The following is a 27,699-nucleotide window of genomic DNA, read 5'->3' as shown; positions in this document are numbered from 1 at the left end:
TAAGCTCTAACTACTTTCATTAGGATTAACTGATATAATTTCTGAGTGAGCTGGAATTAAGAAATCATCTTTGATAAACAAGGTAACTTTTAGATAAATACCATAAATTAATGATTTTTGGTGTTAGTCTTAGTTTTGTCCTTCAGAAAGGTGTGTGTTGGGAGGGGGACAAATGATGCACATAAAATAATGTAGAAATATTTGATCAATATATGAGTAACTTAGTATCAAGCTAAATATATTTTATTATGTAATTATGTCTGTTTTGCGTGGGCTTTAAACTGTGCCATTGATTCATCCTATGCTGAAGTTTAATGTGTGTTTTCTATTTACATATTGGAAGAGAATGAAAAACTATTTGGCAATGATCAGCTTGGTCCGCACAAAAGCTGTGTTAGTACTCCTGGTTTTCATCATCTTTCCCAAATGACTTTTTCAATTCTGAATCATATTCCCCATTTTAGAGAAAGGAGTACTGCCAACCTGCTCTCTTTTGAAGTACTATATATCCTCTTCAGCTGTAAGGCTGCTGTTTGAAAAATGTAGTAACTAAAAAAAAGCCTATAGTATTTTCCTTATAACTACTGTTTTCTCATTCTTTCTTTACCCAGAAGTGTTATTTACAGTTTTGCTCTCAGAGCATTGATTTATATTCAAGCTGATTGTGCTGGAAATGCCAGTGATTAACTGCAGCCAATTCTACTTTCACCTTACTTGCTTCTTGTTACAGGAAAGGTAGTCTGGGGTCTGTGTTTTAGATGCTCTTAAGTAAGAACTAATGTTTAAAAACAAAAACAAAAACAAACAAACAAAAAAACCTCTTCTGAAAGGAGAGAGGAGAGTAAACAGACTGAAAACCTAGCATCAGAACAAAAACAGGGATATTTCTTAGTTTCTTTTGTTTTCTTTCTATTTTTTTTTCTTCCAAGTAATAAACTAAAAATCAGTAGCTGCAGCTAGAATATGATTGTTATGGAATAAACTTCCATTGCCATTTATTAGAGCAAGAATTTTGGTTTCCAGGATGTTAATACTACTGTGTCTAAGTATCTTATGCCTCTGATTTACTATCCGTGAATTATCTAGAAAGTTTGTTGCCTGGGAACCTAGTGCAAAAGTCTGTGTAATTTTCAGGGAGGTGGGGATGGCTCTGTGTGATGTGGTCTTTTCTACATCCTGTGAACTTGAACCTCGTAATTGGGTGCTGCATATGTTTTTTTTGAGAAATTCTTCTTTGGAACTTGCAGAATCTGAATTCTTTAGAAGCCCCAACTCATCAGATGCCTCCTATCACAAGCTGCTTCTTAATACTTCCCAGAGTGATTAAACTGATTGAAAAGCATCATAAAACTGTGACTTATTTGAAGAGGGGGAGGATATTAAGTATTGCCTGACAAAATATTAATTGTTCAGTACTGATACAACAGTATACTTATGTAGGGTGTTACTTATGTTACTAATATTCAGTTAAATTTGTGGTAAGACAATAATAGCATTTTCTAAATGGAATATAATGCAATTATTATGTCTGATGTTTGATATTCTTAAAATATATAAAATATTTGATAAGAATGTCTGTTCTTAAAAGAAAAATGGGATAGCACTGTTTTTACTGAAACATGATCCTGTTAAAAATTGCTATGAAATAAATAATAGGTAGGTTGCAAAGAACTCTGTGCTGTTTCCTACCATACTGGAAGTGTTACTGCTAAATTTCTTTAAGTTCTATTGTGGGTTTAAAACAATTACTCTAAAAACAAAAACTCTAAAATAACCACGTTCTAAGCGCCATTCCTATGGAAGGAGAAGGGGCAACTTCTGTGTCGTCCCAATAACTTTTTCAGGTTATACGTAAAGTTTAAACAACTCTACCCTGCAAGGATTTTATACTACTTCACGCTGTAGGATTTCAGCATTGTTATTATACCCTTTTCTTTCATCCTTGATTATAGCTTAATGTGTATGCACAGAAGACTTAAATTCCTTCCTAAATGCCTTTCTAAACTTAGCAAGTTTTCCAGTGAACATAATATGTGCTGGTGTCTCCAAATAGAATTTTAGAGAATATAACTGGATAGTAGGTCTTCGTTTTGGCTTGGATATTCTTTCTCATTTCACTGTATCTTGCCTGAGAGTGAGATCTACTTTCTCAATATTGTTGTATATAGAATTATTCTGTTAATTGAAGTTTATATTCTTCAATTACATATGTATTCCACACATTTTTGAGCCCTGCATTGCTCTTAGAAGTCTGTTGATTTTCCCATACCTAAGTGAAAGTTAGATGCACATTTAAGTTGTCATGTACACTTACACTATTTTTCGCGTTAATCAAAAGAAACAAAAGTCAATCTAGAAGAGCATCTTCTTTTTAAGTGACTTTTATTAAAATGACGGTCAAGATGACTATTCCTGTTATCATGTCTCCTGTGGCCTAACTTTCCTTACAAAGCTAAATATATACAGTGAATATGTTTGTTATCAATGAACCATAGAATCCTTATGATTGGAAAGGACCTTTAAGGATCATGTAGTCCAACTCCCAGCAATGAACAGGGGCACCTACAGCTAGATCAGGGTGCTTGGAGTCCTGTCCAGCCTGACCTTGAGTGTCTACCACCTCCCTGGGCAGCCTGTTCCTGTTTTTCACTATTCTGTATTGTAAAGGAAACTTTTTCCTTATGTCCAGTCTAAGTCTTCTGTAAACGTGACATGACATGAACATGACATTGAAATTGAGAACTTCACATCTGACTTACACATGTAATTTTCCCTTCTATAAGTGAAGACTCCAAACCCTTTGAGAATATTTTGTAAGTCATCTCAAGCCAGTCTAATAATCATGATTAGAAACACAACTGCTGTTACATGTTGCAAAACTTAACCTAGGAGTACCTTGTTTGCTTTGTGATTTTATTTTTGTTTGTTACTGGAATGTGGCTTTATCCATACTGTTTCTAGACTTGTACTCCTACAAGTGTTGCTGCATGTTGTATGTGGTACCAGTCAGCATTAGCTGGTTGAATATTCTAGCTGATAATTTGAGCGTAGCTCTGAATTACGTAGTAAGTGGTGGTGGCCACAGATTTAACATGATATAAGGTGAAATCATATTGAATCTTGTCTTTTAGCTCTCTCCAGCAGTAAAATCAGACTGAGCCATGTTCCAGAATGTTGTAGTACTCAAGTCTGTGCTGTAATGGGAACACTGTTTTCTTTTTTTCCGATCTCTTGAAATCTGTAATTTGGAACAAGTCAAAATATTTCAAAATATATCAAAATCCTTTTTTTATATACAGCAATTGTTACAAACCTGCTTTTCTTCTCAGTGCTGAAATTGAATCATGCATCAATTTCTTCAAGGATGGGAGAACACAACCCAACAACATGGGTTGTTTTCATTCTGAAGCAAGGGGGGAAAAAGACTGGATGATGCAGTTTCATTTACAAGAGAAAAAGAGGGGTGCAATATTAGCAGTGACATTTTGAAATAGCTTGGTCTACAATGAATGTGTCCTTCATACCTCTGCTGCTGGTTGGTACCAGCAAATAATAAATATCAGCAAATAATAACACTGATTCAGATTTACAGAGCTTGGCGCTGGAAGTGTACTGAATAATTTCAACGACACTGTGATGCTGTTGATGGCTGAAAGGGTGAGTATTTTATTCATCCCTGAATGTCATTTTTGAGCTGCTAAAAAAAATTAAAAAAAAAAATCATAGGATCTCTGTATGACATTTGAAGAATTTTCCTGCCTGAGAAGGTGGCAATAGCCATAACTCATGAGTCCTGATCTAGTTCCCCTTGCTTCCTTTGCTAAGTAATACCCATGAGTTACTGGCATAGCAAACACAAAGCATGCTACAAAATATTTTGTGGCTTGAAAAGAAGAAAGAGAAGAGCTAACACAGGAGGAAAATATTTTGTGGTATTAAACTGTGGTGTGGCAACTGAAAGACTCTCCTGGGAAATTTGCAGTCAAGTGTGGTGGAGGGGGAGCAACTGGGGACTTCTGTATATTTTTTCCAATTCGAGTTGCAAAGAGTCATTTTTATAGTATTTGTCAGCTATCATGTCACTTCTTCGATAGTGTTTTTGCATTTATGCTGTTTGCATGCAGTCTTCTATTTGGCTTGCTTACTTTTGAAAGACCTTACCTCAACTATTGAATGTCATCTCACATATTTTCCGATGTTTTTAGAAAATAATCTTGTTCCATTTGTAACTGTTCTGAATAGCATTTAGTTAGGCCTTTTAAAATGAGATGGCACTATTCAGAGTATTGGGTTTGTGCTTACAACCTGGGAGAATCTTGCACAATGCAGTTGGGTCTCTAAGGTTGGTCTCTAACCATACTTTACCCCATGCATCATGGTATTGTTTTCTTCTGATGCTGGAGTATGAAATGGGTAAGACTACTGCAGCAATGTGAAAACTGCCAAATTTTCTTCATTATTCTTGCTGTCTTAGGTTTGTAATGGGTGGCAGTAAACCTGATGAGTATAATGAAATAAGTTTGGATATTGTGAGTGACAGTAGAGATGTTCAGACTGTTGTCATTAGTCTACACCCAAAGTCATGTAGTTGCCTCTATAAAGGCAAGAACATTTGTTGCCAGGATTACCGTATGCCCAGGATAAGATGTTTTACTGCTTGTAGGGAATTTTTTGTGTTTGTGACTGGATGTTTTCAAGTGCTGTCACTAGGAGTGGTCATTGGAGCACCTCCTGCACAGCAGAAGCTGGAAGGTGGATCTGAGCTGTCTCATCGTTGTATCTGGAAACATATCTCTATTTTTCAGTTAACACTAAGTGTTTTTATGCACAAAATTAGCTAATTTCATGTTAGCTAGAAGTGATCATAAGTAGACAACAATAAGCAGCTGCATTTGTGCTGCTGCAGCCAAGGCTTCTGGGTAGGAGCGTGATTGCCTGGATGAATCCAAAGGGCAATTGTCAAGATAAATTAAAATTTAGCTATACTGGACTTTTTAGAGAGATTTTATAAGCAGTCTCTGCTGTGCTGCCATTTGAGAAGTACTTGAGTAATTTAGCGGCTATTTTTGCAGTTCTTTTTAGAGAGTAGACAAATGAGTTGCTCATATGAGTGACCTTTACAGCTCTAAAAGGCTGTGACTTTTCTCACATTCACCAGGACGGAGAGTGGCCGCTGTGTGGCCTGATGCAGTGCTGTCAGCTGTGTTGAGAGGGAGGTTCAACTGATGGATGTCTGTCAAGCTTTGCATTAATTGAAAAAATATTTCCTGAAGATTTTTTTTATTTGCTTGTTTGTGATTAAATGCTTTTCTGATAATGAGAAACTTCAAGGAAATAGCATTATCTCCTTTTATAGAAGATTATCTTGGTCTTATCTTGGTCTTCTTTTGGGAGTAGCTGGTAAATAACAGCTAAATTGTAGGTGGTTTCTTTTGCAGTGATAAATGCTCAGTGATATGTTTATTTTATCTCACATTTGGACCCTTTGAGTTTTTACATAATTCAGAATGAGTTTGAACATGCCCTTCTATATCCAGCTTTTACACAGAGGCTTAAATGTCTCCCCTATTGTTGTCATTTAGGCATGCTGAGAGCAGCAATTGGACACAGGCTTCAAGCTTGTGGTTGGTGGGGGCAGAACATAGGCTGGGTGTGGGAAGGAAGAGGGCAGGGGGTCCTGAGTCGCTTCCCATGCACAAGGTAAACGAGTTTTGGGGTCTGCCCCTTTCTGGATGTGTAGGTTTCAGGAGACCAGCCCTTGATATTTGGTTACTTTTCTTGGGAAATTGCTAGGGCTTGATCTGTTGGTGAGTGCTATGGCTGTTACTTTGACATAGTTACATGGATATCACAGTTGGGACTGAAGCAGGCAGGAGCCATATGTCCTAGTACAGACAGCAATAATGTCAGACATATTAGTGCCAGGCTTAGGGTAATGTATTGGTTGCTGAGTGAAAGACTGTTTGCTTTGCTGTTGTCTTTTTTTTTTAGCTCCTTGAAGACAGTGTATCATCCTGTGTATTTTCTGAGAAATAGTTTAGTCTTAATGAAACATGCACTATCAAGCGCTCACTATTCCTTTTAGATGTATAACTTCAAAGATTTTATATCTTGCATGGATTACTCTATATATGAAAGTAATTTCTTGCAGTACCTGAAGTATTTTGTTTTCACAAATACAGAAATTGTGCATTTTCATGTGGCCTTCAGGCTTCTGTCATGGGTTTGTCTCGAGTGAGGTACTGGAGTTGTTTAAAATGTTTCAGGTTCAGCGTATTATTTTTGTGGGTGGGCTTTAGGCATAAACATCTTTGGAGTTAACTTTCTGAAAACAGAGTGCAATTCTAAACCTCCTGTGGTGCACAGATGAACAGTTTGTTCCAGTTGGAAAAAGCATTTCCTCTGGATAACGTCTAATTGAAGTGATGAATAATGTTTGCAGACGTACACATGTGATTGTCACTGTCTTGAGCCTCTCATCTTTTCATTATTGTAAACTTAAACCAAATAAATTTTATTTTTCTCTTCCAACTGTAAAGGTTTGCAAAGCACAGAAAAAAACCACATGAGGCTTTAGTGGGTTTATGGGACTGTAGCACTCTGTGCAAATGTGTGGTTTTAGGACAATGCTGAATTTATACATACATGGAACACTTTTGTGATGAGTGCGTGTGGTAGTTTATACTTCAGTCAAGAAAGGAAGATTTTTGTGTTGGTCAAACTGTGTTTTCATATTTGTTAGGAATAAGTACATCAAATGTTTTTAATGATGTTCTTTAGTATCTAACCATACATACAGATCTGTATCTACAAGCACACAAGCATGTGTATGTTTGTACATGTGTGTGTATGTACATATGTGGAGAGTTTAAAAGCATGAGCTCATAATTAAGCAATTAGTGGCCTATCTAAACGCACATTTGACAGTTGTTGGTACGTCAGAAGTAGAAATCCAGCACTTGACACACTGCGTGGTAGTATAACTTCTGTTTTAAATTCAGTAGTCACTATAATAAAACTTGATCCAAAAATGAAATACCATTTATTGAAAAGAGATGAGGTCCTGGCGGGTTGAAGAGAGTCAAAAGCAGTGCCTGTGTGGAATGCAGGAAGATTAAACCTTGGCAGGACACATCTCAGGGATTGTGCATAACAATACAGTAAAAAAGATGTGATTTTTCCCTTTAAAGAGGTGTATTTTTTTTTTATTGTTTTTTTTTTTTTTTAAGAAGAGTGTTTACGTTACTTTGAATGAAGATGACTGTTTCCTAGATGACCTGGCATGGAAAAACAACCAAGGATATAGGAAACTGGTGCTGCGGGTACCTGTAGAGGAGTTTTTGTCATCTGAAAATGAGGAAAAGTACTCAGGATAAGAAAATGTTCTCCCAGGGAAGTTTTTTTGTTTTTTGTTTGTTTTTTTTTTTTTAAAAAAGGATGGCTTCTGTCATACAAGGAGAAAAAGTACTTTACAGGATTGGGGGTGGTGCTGAGGAACAGTTTAGGTTTGTAGGAACATAGGAAGGAGTGCATCTGAATACTTTTGTTCTCAGAGAATCCTTGGATCTCGTCAGACATTATTACAGTAGTATTAATGTCACTTTTATTGGAACATCATCTTTTGTGTTTCCTATGACAGGAAATAAAAACATTCAGTATTCTACAGACTTCAAAATAAAATGAAATGATATTGTGAAAGCGTGTTTTCATGTAACTGAGGAAAGCAAGGCTGCTTCTTCCTAGTTTAATGTATTTGAAAGGTAATAAAAATTGAGTACTGAGTGCAGCAAAGTGCTTTGGCAGCAGAATGCAGCTATAAGTTATTAGCATAAGTCATTTGAGGAGAATGTAATATATTTAGAAACAAAATGACTGCATTTATATTTTTTATATGTAATCGTGTAAACAAACGTAAGTAGGAAAATATTAAATAATAGGTTTTTCATGTCTAGAATTGGATGTAGTTTTGGATTCTGTCTTTAGAAGGGTTTTTCTGCTTTGCTCTGATATATAATTGCAAAAGTTTTTGGATTTGTTTTAGTCAGAGAATTTTGGATTGTGACAAACTAGTTCACTTAAAGGTTGTATTTGCTAATATAAAACTAAAAACTTGAGCTGCAGTGTCATTCTGATTTAGGTCTCTGTCTCCTTCAGGCAGTGGATGTCATCTCTGTACATGGCTTTGTTCAATGACTGCTCTGAAAGTAATGAATGTTCCCCTTCTTTTCTCCTCCATACTAGTGCTAAATTTAATTGAATATCAAAATCCAATTTGCAAGATTTTTCTTGCCTATTTGTTCAGTTTTTTCCTGATCTGTATCTTTAGCAAGCAAGTGATATCTTTCTTGCCTTTTTGTTTTCTACTGAGTGACCAGCCCGCTTTGGCATTAAAACATCAGGGCGAGTTTAACTTCTGAGTCTCATCAACCTTAACAGCTGTCCATTCACAAGTGTTGGTTGCAATTTCTTAACCTGGTGTTCAAACTCCTAATAAACAAGTGAATCATATGAGCTCTTTTGGTAGATGAAGATGGGGGGAAAACTTCAGTGGAAATATATGGTTGCAACTGTCTGGCGTAGCACACTGACAGAAGTAAAAGCTTTTGACAGATTTTGCAATGGAATCTGAGAAGAATCGCGTGCTGTGCACTGACTTGAAAAGGAACGAAGAGTTCCTAATATTTTATTAAATATGAAATGTTTAATTCTTTCTATGAAGATGCAAGTCAAGTAGAAGCCAGCAATGTACTGTGGAGCAAAAGAAACAAATATTTCTTATCCTGAAATTTTGGATGTGCAGTTCTGCTGCAAATGAAAATGGGATAAATAGCTTTAGAAAACATTTACGTCAATGCTGTTTTCGAACATTCTGATTTTAGCTACTGCAGGATTGTTTCATGGTGAAGGATATGATGGTTTTTAACTATGTGTTAAAGAGCAGAAATACTACATTTCTTTTTGTTTCAGACTCTTGTGATTGTGTATTCATATTTTAGACATAAGGAAGAACTTTGACTCTCAGAGAGTGGTCAGGCACCGGAATGGTGCCCAGGGAGGTGGTGGAGTTGCTGTCCCTGGCAGTGTTCAAGAGGCATCTGGATGAGGAGCTGCGAGACATGGTTTAGTGCTTGTGGTAGCAGTGGTAATGAGAGGATTGTTGGACTTAGATGATCTTGCAGGTCGTTTCCAACCTTGTGATTCTATGATTCTGTGATGGTAATACTTGGTTTGGTTAAAAGTGAACTGCTCTACAATAGAGCTGAGAGACTTTGATAAGTCTCTCTCTGTGTGGGTTCATAATCTAAATGCACATACACGGAAGCTTTCAGTGTTGTAAATTTACCCCTGAGCCTCATGGAGAATCAAGCTGTGCATTCGTCTGCCTGTCTTCAGATAGCATACCCACAGGAGCATTAAACTTTATGCTCTTTCCTCCGGCAAATAATATTGGCTGCCCAAGCATCTCTGCAATGTGAGATTTGTGGTCTGCTCCAGCAAACAGATTAGCTGTGCTGCTGTCCTGACAAAAATTCTAAGCACAAGTTATCCAATCTTTGGAGATTTGAATGTGTGGTAAACGCTGCAACTTTGCTGAAGATTGAGATGACTGATCCAGCATTACTTCCATGAAATTGGCTATGACCTAAATGGTGGGGAAAAAAAAAAAATACACAAACGTTTAAATTATTTCTTATATGTTCCCAGTGTATAGCAGCAACTGTGCAAAACGTGTTCTGAATGCAGAATGTCCAAAGCTCACATGTAAGCAAAATTAAATTAACTGGAACACTGCACGTGATACCGGTACTTGTAAAGATTTGTGTTCTACAAGCCTAGACTACTGCTTACTTGGTTTTTATTTCTTGCTTCATTATAATGGTTCTTTCTGATGTGAACTCATTTTCTTACATCGGATTGCAATAGGAGTAGGGAGAAGCTCAGTTGCTTACAAAGATGAAAGTACCAAGAAATATAATCCTAAACTCATCCTTCGTTTATAATGACTTTATCCTCTGGATTCTGAAAGTATAGAGTCCTGGCAGTGCATATTTGAATACTACTTATGTAAATATTCATTTTTGGTAGCTTTATGGTATGTAAAATCAGATCTTAAGTCTTTTTATTTGGTACTTTTCAATCTTTTATATTTAAAAAATTACTTTGTGCAGAAGGAAGAGTTAGTATGATAGCTTGTGTGAGCCTGTGGTACTTGTGAAAGTGATTTCCATGAGTTATTTGTAACTGAGTAAAAGGATTTTTCAGGGATTTCTTCCACATTCCTCTTTTTGTTTTTGGTTACATTTACATACTTTTTACATACTTATATGTATGTATGTATGAGAATATTATTATGTGTCTCCAGGTTGAAGAAGACTAGTGTGACTAACCCATAGACAAAAACCAGCAGCTTAGTTATAGTAGAACCTATAGGGTTATAGTGGAAGATTCTATTTATTACTGTTGGTCATTTTTGTGTAAAAAATTTTTGTTACATCTTAAACACTTTGTCCCATTACAAAATTGGTTTTTTTTTTTCTCAGCTCTGTCAGTGCTGCTCTGTTCTGCCTTCAGACCATTTTCAGATCAGTTCTTTAATTCAACTTGAAGGGGCTGAATGACCTGAGACCTTCCTGCAGGCTGAATGTATTGTAAAACCAGTTTTATCCAACTTGTGAAACTATGTATTTTTTGTGTTCTTCAATATTGTAGGGTGTTCTGGTCAATGAAGCAGATATTTGAAGTTTCTTTTATTGTCATTTTAGGCATTGGATCAAGATAGAACTGCACTACAGAAAGTAAAGAAATCTGTGAAAGCAATATATAATTCGGGGCAAGGTAAGTATTGTTTCCAGTTTTACATGATTATGTAGCATTTGACTTTGTTTGAAAAGCATCTTGCAGTTGATTCTGTTGAAACATACAGCATAAGAGATGCTTATCTCTTTACCACTGTTGGGGTTAAATGTGTAACAACTTCCTTTCATTGCTGATTTTACATCAAATTACTGTGTTCTTTTGATTCTTTCACCTGCATTGTCGTTCTGAAAGGCTTCTGGGAGAATTCTCCTGCTCCCATGAAATTTCAAGCAGCTCCATTGGACTAGTGCAGATCTAGGGCAGCGTCCTAAGGTGGTATCCTAGACTGAATTTATGGAGTGCACTTCCAGGTGAAATCAGGAGATAGCTTGCTAAAACCTTTCAGTGAAAACAAAATCTACGTTTGCTCTCTCCTAGTAATACATATAATAAAAATTGCCTATCTCCATTGTTAGCTAAAACAGTGGAGGTTTATTTTCCTCATTTGCAGCCTCTGTTGTATTGAGGTTATAATAACAACTTTGATGGGAAGATAGGCAGCTGAAGGATGAACTGATTATTTTGAGTTCATTAACAAGTGATGATCGAATGTAAACCAAAATACAGATTGTTTTTTAAAGTTGCCAAAAGTATGCTAGCAGAGTTGTAGAGCTTCGGATAACCAATTACACAGTTGTAAGTACAGGGTTTTAGAAAATTCCTGTTCCCCAGCAGAAATAATCAGTTTAGCAAGGATTTTCCTTGTGCAAAGCCACTTCTTAGTGACCTTAGTTTAAAAACAAGTCTGTGTGCGTTGCTTTGGTAGAGTGTTTGCTGCCTCATTACCTCCAGCTTAGGGATGTGGGGGACTTACAGTGGGTTGTAGGTTCTTAATTTGTCTGCCAGTCACTAACATTGTTGCTCTATACTTACCCATAACTTCGCTTAATGATTTTTTTTCCCCAGTGAATCACAGAATGGCCAGGGTTGGAAGGATTGGAAGGGACGTCAAGCATCATGAATCTTTAACCACAAGCAGGGCCACCAACCTCCCCATTTAATACTAGACCAGGCTGCCCAGGGCCCCATCCAACCTGGCCTTGAACACCTCCAGGGTCAGGGCATCCACAACGTCTCTGGGCAGCCTGTTCCAGCACCTCACCACTCATGGAAAAGAACTTCCCCCTGACATCCAACCTAAATTTTCCCTCCCTCAACTTAAATCCATTTCCTCTTGTCCTGCTGTTATCTAACCTTTCAAAGAGTTGACTCCCCTCCAGTTTATAAGTACCTTTAGGTACTGAAAGGCTGCAATGAGGTCACCCTGCAGCCTTCTCTTCTCCAGGCTGAACAAGCCCAGTTCCCTCAGCCTGTCTTCATAGGGGAGGTGCTCCAGTCCCCTGATCATCTTTGCGGTTCTCTTCTGGACCCTCTCCAACAGCTCTCTGTCTTTTTTGTACTGGGGGCTCCAGACCTGGACACAGTACTCCAGATGGGGCCTCACAAGAGCAGAGCAGATGAGGACAATCACTTCCCTGTCCCTGCTGGCCACCCCTCTTCTGATGGAGCCCAGGATGCCATTTGCTTTCCAAGCTGCAAGAGCACACTGCTGGCTCATGTTAAGTTTTTCATCCATCAAGACCCCCAGGTCCTTCTCTGTGGGGCTGCTCTCAAGGACCGCTCCTTCCAGTCTGTATGGATGCCTGGGATTCCTCTGGCCCATGCGCAAAACCTTGCACTTTGCCATGTTGAACCTCATCAGGTTCACCCAGGCCCACCTTTCCAGCCTGTTGAGGTCCCTCTGAATGGCATCCTGTCCTTCTACCGTGTCAACCGCACCACTCAGCTTGGTGTCGTCAGCAAACTTGCTGAGCGTGCACTCGATTCTGTCATTGATGTCATTGATAAAGGTGTTAAAGAGCACCAGTCCCAAGACAGACCCCTGGGGGACGCCGCTCGTTACCGGCCTCCACCTGGACATACAGCCATTGATCACCATCCTTTGTCTGTGGCCTTTCAACCAAATTCTTATCCATCGACTGGTCTAGTATTTGCAGTATTTGTTTAAAACACAGATTTACTTTTATGCTTTTAAAAGTACTCAGATGTCATAGCAGCTCTTTCTATTTCATAGTGTCTACTTACTGAATTTCAAAGCTGCTTAAAGATCATAGAACAGAAGTTTTTTTCATATTTTGAAATAGGTGAAATCTAAAGGATCGTTATGTATCATTTGAATTTTGTAATAAATTTTTATTTTAAATGCTTATAAGTAGCTCATTCTGTATTATGAACTTGTCATATTGTGTAAAAGTTATAGGAAGTTGGTCAGTAGCTTTAGCTGGCTGTTGTGATACTTAAAAGGGACCACCGATTATTAAGCAGCTGTTTTTCTCTTTTTTTAACAAGTATGGTTTCAAAAGCGATCGATAGTATGAATTCTTTTGATAAAGATTGCTCCATACCTAGTACTCTAGCTCCCTCTTCAGAAAGATTTTGTAATAGCCCACACTGTTCTTTGCAAAGGTGTGCAGGCAGCAATTTGTACAGTCACTGATATCCTAGGATTAGTAGGAACAAAATTGAAAGCCTCTAACTTTTGAAAAAAAGAATTTGGAATTCTGTTTTATAAACCGTGTTTGCTAGAAGGTGAGACCGTATCTACTTACAGAGTAGGAATATTTTCCGTTGCTCCCCTGCTTCCTAATCTCCTTTCAGAGCACATGCCAGAGTAGTGAATGCTTATTCAGGAATAATACAATATTTTTCTCTCTTGAGATCAGTAAAATGATTCATATTCTACTGAAAGTCAGGGAGAGAATTTTAGGAGGTCGTAGTGTTTTTTGTTTGTTTTTGTTTGTTTTTTGATTTTTTTTTTTTTTTTTTTTCCTCTGAAGTAACACTTAGTGCTATTCATGTAGTATATCTCATACACAGCTCTTCAGAAAACCTTACACTCCAGCCCCCTGGTGTATTTACTCTGTGCTATATTATGAACCTCAAGGAATTCTCTTATTGAAAGAATTTAACAGTCACCCAGCTGCATCTGTCAGATTTAGATTTGGAACTATTGCAGTGGAAATGAAAGCATACCAGCACAGAAATGTGGAAATCCCATAGAAAAGTCTCATCCTATTTTTTCCTAAAAGAAAGTACTAGTGTGGAAAGTACTTTTTTTTTTTATGAAACCTAGACACCCAAATGGATGTATTTTTCATACCACCTCTTTCTTATATAGCTTGCTCTTTATTTCTGTCATGATACATTGAATCTGTAGATAGGATCTTGTCTTACATGACTGGTGCCTGAATTTAATGGAGAATCTGTTTTGACTAACTTTCCCATAGTATTTTGATCTAAATTCTAACAGCAGTAGGTTGCACAAATTCTTTTTGCTATACGTTTTCAACAGTTGTTTTATTTGTCCACTGGTATAACTTCCAGATTTAAAAAAAAAAAAAGATTATATTTCTCTGTTGTTTAAAGTCATGAAATCCATGCGCAACCAGAAGTACTGGAATGGGATGAGCAGTGCACCTGGTCTGCTACAATTATAAGTAGAAGAGACTCGAAGGGAAAGAACAGAAGAACAGTGCAAAGATGGAATAATTTTTTTTTTCATCTTGCAGTTATATGAAGGTCTAGAATTGCCAAAGCCAGGAATGATACTGTGGTGTTCAATACTTAAACTTTTTAGATTTTTTTTCCTAACGAAATGCCATTAATGTAAATGTTTAGCTTGCCAAGTCCATTATCAATCTAGTTAAATGCATCTTTGCTCCTTTTCAAAGTTGTCTCATGCATCCTTTTCAGGTCTCAAGTCCTCTGAGAAGAGAATTGGTCCTGTGCATGTCTCATTTGGCTATTTTGGTGTCAGACTGGGGACTCTCCACAATCAGCCACAGTATCTCATGTCTGAGCTCAACAGCCCTAGTCTGTTTTTAATTCATTATTACAGAAACTGTCACATGCATTCAGTCATCCTCATTGTCTTTTTCCAAAATGGCAGCATAGCCTTTCCTTTTTACTGAGAGACTACAGGGACGCGAACTACACACTATATATTCGGGATCTAAGCACACTATGATGTTTTATGCTGCTCCATTGCATCTTCTTTCTTATTTCTAGTGTTCATCTTTGTTTTGCTTGGTTACTGAATATTGAGGTGATATAACACCAGGACTTGTTTTTCTTTATAACATTACTTGTGTGTTGCCTCACGCACAGCTTCATCTGTTGTTCAGCACATCAAAATGTGGAGTTCTAAGACGAGCCTCATAGGATTTACTGAGCATTCATGTTAGGATGAGCTGTAACTCTTTCTCTACTGGGCATAAAGGAAAGGGTATACCTCAAACTCCAGTATGGGTATTTTTGTTGTAGATATCTCTGATTTGGAGTCTGCTTTTGTTTCTGGTGCTCTGAATAAGCTTAGCAGTGCTGTATGTTGAAAGAACAGCAGAGTTTCACTGTGAAGCTTTTTTCCTAGCTCATTAAATGCTGCTAAGTAATGTCAGCCTTATCATGAACTGCTTCATTGGTGAACTCCTTTTAAGAAAAGTAACTGCATTGTTTCCTTTCCCCCTACCTCATCTATTTGAGCAGTTGGTTCTGTATGCGAGGCTCATCCCTGTTACACAGTTTGTTTTGTTCCTGTGAGGGTTTTGGTGAAGGATGCACCTGTTCAGATTCAGCACAGTTCGATTTCCATTTTTTCCCCTCCTGTTGATTTTGTGGGAGAAAAGTAGTTTTTGAAGTAGAACTCCACAACATGAAACCTGTTTCTTGTTTAGCATTTTGTATTTATCCATGTTATCCACCAATTCTCTTCTGCCCTGTAATTCTTACAACTCTGCCTGAGGAGGAATATGTCAGCATTGCTGCTCTGGCGATGTGTACTTAAATTCCCAGTCTTTCTCTGGAGCTCTTATTAAAAACACTGTCTTGTTTTCCATGTTGTACTGAGGATGTCATAAATGAGACTTGACAATTTATAGTTTACTTTTCTGTTACTTGTTGCTCTTTTTTTTTTTTCCAGCTCTTATCGAATTCGGCTCTTAGTATCTCTAAGTGTTCTGAAGCAATGCTGACAGAAATTCCTTACATGAGAACTTCTTTAAATGTGTTAGATGAACACAGATGTGAAGGTCATTTACTTTTCTGTTTTAGCTTGTCTTCTCCCATAATGTCAAATCTAGGGAACCTATGACTCACTAAGATGCACATTGTTCTCAGTGATTTTGAAAGAGACTTTTATGACTTTTGTTTCCAACAATCTGATTCCAGAAGCAAAGAATGTGATGGTCCAAGATTTTATTTTCTATTTATTTCTTTTCAGCTTTTTTGAGGGATGGAATGAGAAAGCATGCTTTATTTCAAATGTTGTCTTTTGTCATTCTCTTTAACCTTGCCAGCTTTCTCAGCTTTCTTGTTCTTTTGTGTCTTTTTCATGTGTATATTTTTCCATTCATAAATGCGGCTTGGCTCTGACCTTCATTTTTTCTTTTTTTTTTTTCCCTTGTCTGCTCAGAGAACAAATCACTTCTATAAGTACAACTTAAGAACAATGTCAGATTTGTGAACTGTGATTCTTCTTTGTCAGACTTAATCAGATATGCCAAAGTAGTTGTCAGTAAATTAATGTCAGCAAGGAGTTGCTGTGTTTGGATATTTCCTTCTGTAAACTACTTAACTCCTTTTCTGTTCTTCAGTATTTGCAGGCTTATAAGTCAGAATAAAACTGTTTAAGATGAGGGGAAGTTAAGGCTTTAATTGTCAGGTCCCGCTGGGGAGGGCATAGTCATGGAGCCTGTCCTACTGTGATGGGAGCAGAGCCTGATGTCTGTTTTCCTGGTAACTCTCTGGGAGATGCTGAAGAAGGAGGAGGTCTGGGGAAGCTGATATATCTTCACTACAATGCTGAGCTTTCCTCACGATGATAAGAAGATATGAACCAGTTTTAGAAGGAAAATATCATTAGTGTATGCTACTGTCAGTGTTAGTGTCTCTGGAGGGTTATTGAAGTCCTCCCTACAGTACTTTTATTTAAGGAAGTGAGCATCAAGTTGTGCACATTACACGTTTCTTTATCCAAAGGAAATTCTGTTAGGACACTGGGAACTCACTTCTGTATTTGTGTGAGGTGCCTATGGGGAACTCAGGACATATTTGATGCTGAAAGAATGCTGGATTTTCCTATGTTCCATTTTAGAATAGGTCTCAATGAAGATTTCATTTTCCATCTGTATCTTTAAGATCACATACAGTGCCTCTTCATAAATTGAAAGTATTTCTGCTCCTTTTACAAGGCTTGTTGATACTTATGTAAAAATTGAAAATATTTCATTGTTACACAGAACTTTAATGTTTTTTGAGTTTGCTGATTACAAAGTGAAAGGAATACATCTGTCATGCCTAGGTTTAGTGATTTGTAGTATGGGATTCCAAAGAACTTAATCATAGAATCCTTAGAGTTGGAAGGCACCTTTAAGGGTCATCTAGTTCAGCTTCCCTGTGATGAACAGGAACAGTTAGATCAGGTTGCTCAGTGTAACTTTCTATGGATTGTACAACAGTCTACTTCCTTTTTCTGAATGGGAATATCTTTTCCCTTTCTACAGATAAAGAAAATAGTCTTCAGCTTGTTCTTCTTTATTCTCTTTCAGTAATTATTCTTGGATGTCTCTTATGTTCTATGAAACAATTTGGCACTTAAAATCAAACTGTTAGGAAATATACTGGAGTTAGAAGTGCTGCACTATGACCAGAACAGGGACTTGATGACCTAACAGGTTTCTTTCTTTGTTCCGTTATCCTTCCCTTCCCCAAGAACAGTAGGGTACACTTCAGCTTTATTAGCTCAGAACTATGTAAGCCAAAGCTCCTTCTTAGCTCAAGTCTTCTGTGTACATTTATGCAGCAGCTTTTGCATCAAAACAAAATGTGTATTTTGTTATTATATAGGTGTTTCCTTGGTTTTAATGCTAAGCTATTTGATTACAACCATATGCTTTTGAAACAGTTTTATTCTTATTAAAAACATAATGTTCAAGCTACAATTCCATATTGATATGTGATTAAATATTTGGTCTTTTGAAAACCTCAGTGTTAATTACTGGTGTTAGAATGTTACTCTGTCATCTGTGGGGATTGTTAACTTGGCAGTTCCATCGTTTGGTGGTATTGTTGTGTTTGTTGTTTTTAATTCCAGTAGGAGATTCACTTTTCTTTTTCCACTAGTTCCTTAGTGGTCTATTTTGGGTATCTGTAAAACCTCTGAAGTGTTCTTTATCTCTTAACCAACTCTTAGTTAATGTTAATGTAGATCCATGTATTGTGGAACATTATCCTCAAGCCTGATTTTGAAGCTTGTGCTATTAATTTTATTTTTCTTGTTTTCAGTTTGAATTAAAAGTAAAAACAAATGCTCTCTGGCATTACAGCAACTTGAAGAAAATACAGTTTTGAAGGACTACTGGGGGAAAACAGAATACCTATTGGCAACTGACTTCTATATAAAACATTTTTATCTGTTTTTATGTATAGTTTTTATAAATATATGTATTTTCTTTCACTGAAGGAATGTGCAGTTGTTGGAATAGCTCTGTACTTTTGCGTCTGTGGCTTACAGAACAAAACGTAGACTGGGAATCTTGTTGAAGTTAAATGTTTATCTAACTTATACCAAAATTTTCCATAGAGAGATGGATGTGATAAAATCAGCCTCAAATAGCTCAAGTGGTAGATTGTCATTTTACAGACACTGAAATGCAAGAAAAAAAAAAAAAGATACCAAAAAGAAACACTAAAAGCATTTCCAGCACAATGATCTGTAATTCAGAGTTATCTTCATCCTTGAGTTAAGAATTTTACTTGTTTATATTGGCTTCAATTTCATCTTGGTTCTGTCCTCTCTCACTGTCCAACTGGCTGTGTATTAAAACGAGTGTTTGGCTGTATGCTAACAGACATTCCATTCTGTGGGGGTAACTCAGTTTTACAAACAGGTGAAAAGGGAATATTTTCCTGTAAGACAAATTGCTTCTTGGCAACTTGCAGTCTGATTCACATGAGTTTTGCTTAGTTATATCTGATGCCATTGACTCCTTGTTCTGTTGAAGTACCCCTATTACAAGCAGTAATGCTTATATCAAAGTGTGTACAACTGTAAATTCCTGTGTCACTTACACAGTACAAAATGTTGTTTGATCTTTATCACTGTTTACAGAGCTTTTTAATATAATTACTCCCAAGCAATTCAAGTGGCTGATTTGTTCATCTATTTGTTAAATAATTTTTAATATTAAAATTATTTTAATTAGCTTTTAGTAAATGCATTATGCTGTGGCTTTTTTTTAAATAATGCTGTCTTTTTTGTTAATATTTCACAGTATATCACAGTAGCGTAAAGTAATAGACTGCAAGAAAAAAACTTCCTGACTCTTAATTTTTTTTCTTTGCAGATCATGTTCAAAATGAAGAAAACTATGCACAAGTACTGGACAAATTTGGAAGTAATTTTTTAAGTCGGGATAATCCAGATCTTGGCACAGCTTTTGTAAAATTTTCCACGCTTACTAAAGAGTTATCAACGCTGCTGAAGAACCTGGTGAGGAGTTTCAATTTTTCTCAATTTAATTTTTCCAAAATAAATCACAAAACCTTCTTGTACTGTATTTCACATTCCTTATGACTGATGATAATTGTAAAGATGCTTAATGTTTTTTCAGAAACTGAAATAATGCTATCTCAGAGACTGTCTGCAAAAAGGGTGTTATTCCAAACTTGCTGTGTTTCCTTTTTAATTGGCAGTTGAGAGGACAAAGTTGAAAATGTTGAGATGGCAACTGAGATCTAATTCTCAGTGTGTTCTATGGAACTTAATTCCAAGTCATTCCCTGACTTGAGATCTTTCCTCTTAAAAATTCAATGCCATTAGTTGCAGTTGTCTTCTCTTCAAAAAGGAGAAGCTTTCACCTTTCGAAGAATACTTAATGATTTGGGGATAATAGTAGTCCATTTTCCCTGTGATTTGCAGGATATCTATTGCTTAATTAGTAGGCTTACAAAGATGTTTTAAAGCTTTTCCTTTTTTTATTTTTCTATTTTTTATAAAAAGGAAGTTTTCTTTCTCATCTGAAATTAGTCTCAAGCCTTTTACTTCAGATGAGAGTAGCAAGCAGATCTTTGAACACTGAAACTAATGAAGTCACATTTCTTATAAGTACGTATTTCATGGGTTTAAATGCCATTACATTCAGAAAGGGGAAGAATGAGTTTCATATTTTTTCTTAGGTTGGTTTCTCTCCAAGCTTATTGGTGTGTAAGGTATTAAACAATGTTACACACTTTCTTTTACCTGTAAAACTTCTGGGATCTTTCTTGGCATCATTGAAGGCATTCCTGTCATGTTGCAGTGATTTCAGCAACTTAAACTAGTGGAAGTTGTCCTTGCCTAAAGATGATCTATTTTCAATCACTCAAGTTCCTTTCCAACCAAAATGATTCTGTGATTTCTATGAATAACTCTTTGGTCAGATAGGATCAGCAGTCTTGACTGTATGTCCTACAAAATTCTTCAACTTCTCTGGCCTTTGCTTGGCATAAGAACTTCTCAGGACTGCTAAACCTCTGGTGTGTAATCAACAGCATGTTTTATCACAAATCTGAAACATAGCACCCTAAGAGCTACTGTGAATAAAACTGTCCCACCATGGGCAGGCGCAAATAAGCTGGTGTCATTGTGACAAACAAGCAGATAGTTCATTGTGGGTGATTTCATCTTGTTTATTTCTTTAGAATTCTGTATCTTCACAAATGAACTCCCATGTTATTTTCTACTCTTCCATTATTCTTTGAATGAGAGGCCTTCAAGTGCTGCAAAGCAGAATTACATGAAAGCCAGTCCCTCCTGTAGCCCACGCAGCGCTTGATGACTGCTTCTGCTTTGGATATCTGAGGACCCCCAGCACAAATGCTTGTACTTATTTCTGCTTTGAGTCTTGTCTTCATCATCTGTAATATATCAGAATTGAAGTTAAAGTCCAGTGAAATAAAGAGAGTGCCACTACACTTCAGTGGGCTGTCATCCAAAACCAGCCTGTAACAGAGCCACTGAATAAAGTGACCAGTTTTTCTTCCTTCTGAGATCATTGAAACATAGTCTGTTTGGAGTTGGAAGGGATCCACAAGGGTCATCAAGACCAATTACTGACTCCACACAGCTCCGCTCGAGATTCAAACCCTAATCTGAGTTGTTCAAACAAAATGTTCCTTGAGCCCTGGCAGCTTGGAGCCATAACAACTGCCTGGGGAGCCTGTTCCATGCCCACCGCCCTCTGGTGCAGAACCTCTCCTAACACCCAACCTGATCTTTCCCGATGCAGCTCCATGCTATTTTCTCTGGTCCTGGTGCTGTCACCAGAGAGCGTAACCATCTGCTCCACTCGTGGTGAAGCTGTAGAATTAGCAAGGTATCTTTGGAAGAAGTGAATGGACTGGTGGAATAGGAAATGAATAAGCTTTTGTTGTGGGTGCTATACTGCAGCAATGTCAATAGACATCTCCTTCCTATCATCCTGATTTTTCAGTGTTTATAGACATGTCTGCATATGGTCAAATAGGAACACAGCGGCAGTTTTTTCTACCCTCATTGACACAGAAAAAAATGAACATTTCTATTGATGTGTAATCAACTTGGCAGAGGCTGAATAGCATGAAATTTAAACTACTAAGTGTTAAAATAGATGCCAAATTTCCACATCAGGTGAGAAGAACAGATTTCTGTAGTAGTTAGGAGCAGTCACAGAGCTGATGACTCATTGCAACTGCTGCTCATAGGTGAGTCAACGTACGGCCTTGCATGTTGCCTGACTGTAGCATAGCAGGTCCTTGCTTCACATTCAGGAACCTGTAAGAAACATTTATTCATAAAAACCTGATTATGCAGCATTTAACTACGTCGTTAGAAGAGATTGAAGCTTACCCTGATGCGTTTCCAGAACTTTTCTTATGTGTTATTTTTAAAATTAAATATTTATATTGCCCTATATATCTAGAGCATAATGGTAATGCTTTTCTATCTGATTTGTGTGAAAGTATATTAATTCTTTCCAGACTTGAATTTACAATTTAATTTAGAAAATCTGAGATGGTTACAACTTCATTAGTGAAGTTATAAGACATATTGGCAATGTTTTCATAGAATCAGAATGAATATTTTAAATGTTAACAGTATCGTAATTTTTCTTTTTCAGCTCCAGGGCTTAAGCCACAATGTTATTTTCACCCTGGATTCTCTCTTAAAAGGAGACCTAAAAGGTGTTAAAGGGGTAAGTGTTGAAAATAGTATTAATGGAAATGATTTTCAACTTTCTTACGGTTTTTCCATTTGCCATGAGACATTTCCTTCTGTTGGCATCCGTTATTATCTATTTATGTAAATTGTCTAAAGAAAAACCTCAAAATTCAAGTGATTGCAATTTCAAATGCTGCTGTAGAACTTCATTCTAAGTTCTTGTCTTAAGATGCACAGGAAGGTGATATAATATTTCACAAGATTAAAAATGAAAGGCTTTTTTTTTCCTAATAGCTATTTGAAAAATGTTAGTTAAAAAGAAATTATTTTGTTGCTACTTATGATGTTATCTTACCTTTAAAGTTTTAAAAAATGCTTTAAGGACTTTTTGTTTGTTTGTTTGTTTGTTTCTGAAGGACCTCAAAAAGCCTTTTGACAAAGCCTGGAAGGATTATGAAACCAAATTGTAAGTGTTTTCATATTCATAGAATCATAGAATCACTCAGGTTGGAAAAGACCTTCTCTCTCTCCATCTCTCTTTACCTCCCCTGTTCCTCCTGGCTCCTGACTATGTACTTTATCTGTGGATGTAAAACTAAATATGTGAAAGGCAGCTGTGTTGTTTTGTTGTTTGTTGTTTTTTTTTAATTTTGTATCATGATCTCCCCTTACTACTTGAAAATAAAATGTTTTATCCTACGTGAAATACTGAGTGCTCAGTATTTGTTTAGTCTAAGGAAGGTGTTTAATGCTTAGTGAATTTTGTACAATGAATTATGGGGATTTCAGATGGCATTTATGCAAACTTATAACCATATGCATAAGATGTATTGATTAATTTAAAAAAAGAAAGAAGAAAAAATATCTCTGGATTTAAAAAATATTTTCTTACTGTGATAGCTTTTCAGACCTTAGGCTTATTCAGACCAAGAAGGAGTGACATATGACAATTAAAGTTTCCAGAGAACCTTATTTCCCAAAATTTGTTTGGAGTCAAATGTCAGATCAAGTTTATTGACAGACTTCAAAATGAAAAGTGTTTTGTTATATGTGCGAACTTCATGCCTTTCTTATCTGGGAGGGAGGGGAAAAAAATAAAACCAACCTCTCTTTTGCAGTTTTTTCAGTGTATCAGTGAAAGAAATATGGAGTTTTCATTGTTTAATGGTCAGATTTCAATAAGCAAACAAATCTTTTTTTTTTTTTTTTCTTCCCTCTTACCCAGAGTGCCAGTCTGAAACACAAAATGCTTTTTCAGGTTCATAGAACTGTAAAATGGCTTGGGTTGAAAGGGATCTTAAAGCTCCTCCACTTCCAGTCACCTGCTATGAGCAGGGTTGCTAACCACTAAGTCAGGCACTTGGGCCCTCAGTGACCTGACCATGTTTGGATTTGCCTCATCCCTGGAAACATTGACTTTTCTGGGCAAACTGTTCTATCACCTTACCACTCTGAGTGAAAACTTTTCCCTCAGCGTCTAATGTAGATCTCTCCTCTTCTAGTTTAAAACCATTCACTATTGACCTATCACTTTGTGCCCATGTTATAAATTCCTTTTAAGTACTGGAAGGCCACGATGAGGTATTTCTGGAGCTTTCTTCAAGCTAAACAAGTCCAACTCCTTCAACTGTTCCTTGCAGAAGGGCTCCAGCCCTCTGCTGTTCGTGTCCCTCCTCTGGACCCTCTCCAACAGCTCTGCATCTTTTTTATGCTGGGAGCCCCAGGCCTGGACACAGTACTCCAGATGGGGCCTCACAAGGGCAGAATAGAGGGGGACAATCACCTCCCTCTCCCTGCTGGCCACCCCTTTTTTAATGCAACCCAGGATACTGTTGGCCTTCCAAACTGCAAGGGCACACTGCTGGCTCATGTCCAGCTTTTCATCCACCAGCACCCTCATGTCCTTCTTTGCAGGGCTTGTCTGAAGTGTAACTCCTTGCACTTGACCTTGTTGAACTTAATCAGGATTTGTATCTTGGAAAGGCTGCTAGATAGGAAAAATACATTGTTTAGGTTTTTCTACTCTGTTTTGAGAAATACAGAGCAATAGTAGAGAAACTGCTCTGAAATCTAAGTAAGGAAGTGATGCTATAACGCTACGATTAAGAAGCTATAGGATGACCTCTTAGTTCCTTATTTGTATTTCACTGTTTCATACTTACTTTCAGCATTGACTTTCTCTTAAAATGTAATGATTGGAAGTCATACCACTTAGTACATGTGATAAACTTCATATGCTGCCTTCTTACTTTTCTTAAGATTCTTGTTTCCTAAAGAAGGAATTGACTGGAAAATGGCAAAATATCTCAATCAGACAAGTCAGTAGGTTCTGATATGTATGATTTACATTACAGTATATAGAGATGACAGCGATGGAGAACATAATGTTGAAAAAACAGATTCTCCTTTCCCCCTACACAGCATACAAACTAGAGGAAAGAATTAAAGAATTGAAGGCAAGAAGGGCGACTTCATAACTGTTATACCAGGCACATTTTTAAGAATGGGTAGGGGAGAGGGTAGAAAGAAGATTTGATATAGAGGAAATCATCTTCTTTAATCCGTTATTTTTTTCTTAAAAAATAATAATAAAAAAAAATCACATGATAGAAAAAATTGTCTAAAATCTGTTCTAACTTGTTTCAGTACAAAAATTGAAAAGGAAAAAAGAGAACATGCAAAACAACATGGGATGATACGAACTGAAATTACAGGAGCTGAGATTGCAGAAGAAATGGAGAAGGAAAGGCGACTGTTTCAGTTGCAGATGTGTGAAGTAAGGCAGAAGTTTCATCCTTTAATTTTGACACCAGAACATACAAAGTGCTTTGTGGGTTATAAATAGTGACAAAATGTACCTTATCGTTTGGAGAAAAGAGACAGGAAATTATTTCCATGTAACATAATACAGCAACACAGAGATAATTTTTTAGTGACTGTAAAACTGGGCTTCCATTTGTTTTATTCTTTTCCTTTAATACAGTAGGGTTTGTGGGCTGAGAATCCACCTTAAAGAGATTTCTTATTTTTCAGGAAGTGTTTTTAATATCTTTCTTCCCACTTATTTTTTGAAGTTTCTAAATTCTGAATAAACTGACAAGTGATGGTGGTACATTAGTTTTGTAGAACTGAATTTTGTGTTAATAGTTATTCCATTTTAATGGCAATTGCTTTAAATTGCATTGTAATTATAATTACTGAAAATCTAAAAATACTGTAGTAGCATTTAAAAGGGAGGTGCCTTCTTATAGATGTAAAAAAATGAAACCTTTTCCTGAATTTGGGTGGTTTTTAATTTTTTAGGAATGTCCATAGAAACTGCTACTTAGTTCATACTGTGCTTACCTATGTTGGACTTGTGTTGACTCACAAACTACAAGTTAAACACGGTGATAATTGATTGATTCATTAAGTAAATGATATTGTATTGTTTGAAAATAGTTGAATGCTATAATGTATGATAATCAGCGTGTTTTTTCACTATCTGTGCAGTATCTTATTAAGGTTAATGAAATCAAGACGAAAAAAGGTGTGGACCTTCTGCAGAATCTTATTAAATATTATCATGCACAGTGCAAGTAAGTGCAGTAGTTTTAAGCTTTCTTTATAGTATTTCATTTACACAGGTGTTTTTTTTCTCATTGTTCTGATGACATTGGGAGTACTTATCATAATCATGATCTATCAAGTGACTTGTTACAACTCAAATGATTCTATGATTCTAAGGGGCCTTCTTAAAGTTACATGGTCCTGCTCCTCTGGACGTCTACAGCTACATCAAGTTGCTCAGTCTCTCAGTACAGAGTATGAAAAGAAGTTGTGGCAGGGAGAGAAGAGGGGAGCGAAGAAGAGAGAGGCTGAGGAGAAAACCCAGCATGTTGTATACAAAGTTAATTTAAGTTCCTGAGTCCTTAATGCAGACCGGAGACCCACCAGCATTGTTCACATTCTCTGTTGTGCACATTGCATAGTGCCTAGGTAGAACCTCTGGAGGCTGACTGGTTCCACCTGAATGTGGCAAAGTTATTTTAGCCTTTCCTTTGATTTTACAGGATCTAAGAGGACATAAAGATTAAATGAGGTGGACACTGCCTACACATCTTGCTTCCTCCTGGGTTAGGCCCTCACTTCTCTCTTCAGTGTTGCTGTTTCAAAAGGAAATAATGCAGTGCATTGCTACAGTGGTTTTTTTTTGTTTGTTTGTAAATACATTTGCATAACTTAGAGGCTTTAAATTTGAAGTCAGCTTGTGATTTAATCATCAGATAGCGAGCCTTGAGTGTTAAAGCCATTTCTTTGTTACCCACTTGGGTACCACAGTGGGTAAAAAGGGGAGGGTTGGATTGGATATCAGGGAAAGGTTCTTCAACAGAGGGTGGTGGGCAGAGAACAGGCTTCCCAGAGCTGCCAGAGTTCAAGAAGAGTGTGGACATGGGGTCTGATTTTTGGGTGGTCCTATGTGGAACCAGGAGTTGGAATTAACTTTAGAATTAGTTTATTGTTTACTCAATTAAATAGTCTCATGTAAATTTAAAAATCACTGTGGAAGCCAGTAATTTCTTTGAAATCCCTTGAGGGGAAACCATTAAGTTATGACCTTGTCATTAATTGTCAAAGCAAACATGAGAATTTCACCTGAGATATATTAAATACAGGAAATAGACTTCAGCTAGGAAAGCATGTAGGCTAACAGTGATTTAAAATAAATAAGCCAAAAAATGTTCTCTCTAACTTGTTATCTCTTGAAGTTACAATGGAGTAGCTCCATTTCAGGAAGGCACAGTACTTAGAAAACTACTAGGAGCAGTTTTCAAAACAAACAGAAAACAATGCAACCTGGTTTAGAGGGAGGTGTCCCTGCCTACAAGATGGAGGTTGGAACGTGGTGATCTTCAAGATCCCTTCCAACCCAAACCAGTCCATGAAATTTTCAGAGATGAGTATCGAATCTGTCCATATATGCAATTGAAAGTAAGTACTTGAGGATAGAAGTCAGACTTCTGTTTATCTACAATAGCATGTGTGCTTTGTAATGAACTTCTATAGTGATTTCAGCAGTGCTGTTAATTTGAATGTGTGGTATCTATAGCATTTTACAAGGCTAATGGTCAAACTTTTACTAGGACTAACTGGCAAGACTTGCGTGTATTCCGGGTGTTGCCACTTCATATACTAACGTATGGAATTCTTGTTTAGCTCATTATATTTTTATATGGTGAAGCTAAAGTCTGCAAGGTAAATAAAATGTTTCTGGACTCAATCTGAAGTATATCAGTATTAGAGGAATGTGAACTCTAACCATCTGATGATAGTTAGACTGATAGTAAAACTGTTTGAACTGAGTCAGATAGGTTTGTTTTGCTCTGAACATGGCAAGAGCTATAAATGTTTTATTGTCTTTGGGGAGGGTAGAGTGAAGGAAAGCCAGATTACTTTGTTATGAATTATTTGTATTCCTGATGAATCACAGGTATTTTTTCATTGCAGTTTCTTCCAAGATGGCTTGAAAACAGCTGATAAACTTAAACAATATATTGAAAAGTTGGCTGCTGACTTATATAATGTAAGTTTACTTGTGAATATTTTAATGTCTAAAAATGGAATTT

General features: G+C 36.8%; 1 protein-coding gene across 4 annotated transcripts in view; it reads left to right on the top strand.

The window, feature by feature from the left end:
- Window positions 1-27,699, top strand: part of ASAP1 (ArfGAP with SH3 domain, ankyrin repeat and PH domain 1) — a 137,149-nt gene that overhangs the window by 59,365 nt on the left and 50,085 nt on the right. For all 4 annotated transcript variants that reach the window (XM_085221676.1, XM_010709319.4, XM_010709317.4 and 1 more), the window contains 7 exons: window positions 10,764-10,836; window positions 19,260-19,405; window positions 22,053-22,127; window positions 22,510-22,559; window positions 24,740-24,869; window positions 25,586-25,671; window positions 27,581-27,656. In XM_085221676.1, the coding sequence (XP_085077802.1) occupies window positions 10,764-10,836; window positions 19,260-19,405; window positions 22,053-22,127; window positions 22,510-22,559; window positions 24,740-24,869; window positions 25,586-25,671; window positions 27,581-27,656 (636 nt within the window). The remainder of the gene's footprint in view (window positions 1-10,763; window positions 10,837-19,259; window positions 19,406-22,052; window positions 22,128-22,509; window positions 22,560-24,739; window positions 24,870-25,585; window positions 25,672-27,580; window positions 27,657-27,699) is intronic.

This window comes from Meleagris gallopavo, chromosome 3 (genome assembly GCF_905368555.1).
Source record: "Meleagris gallopavo chromosome 3, MGAL_WU_HG_1.1, whole genome shotgun sequence".
Lineage (NCBI taxonomy): Eukaryota > Metazoa > Chordata > Aves > Galliformes > Phasianidae > Meleagris > Meleagris gallopavo.
The sequence above is the reverse complement of the archived record's forward strand: the minus strand, read 5'-3'. Positions and strand labels throughout refer to the sequence as shown.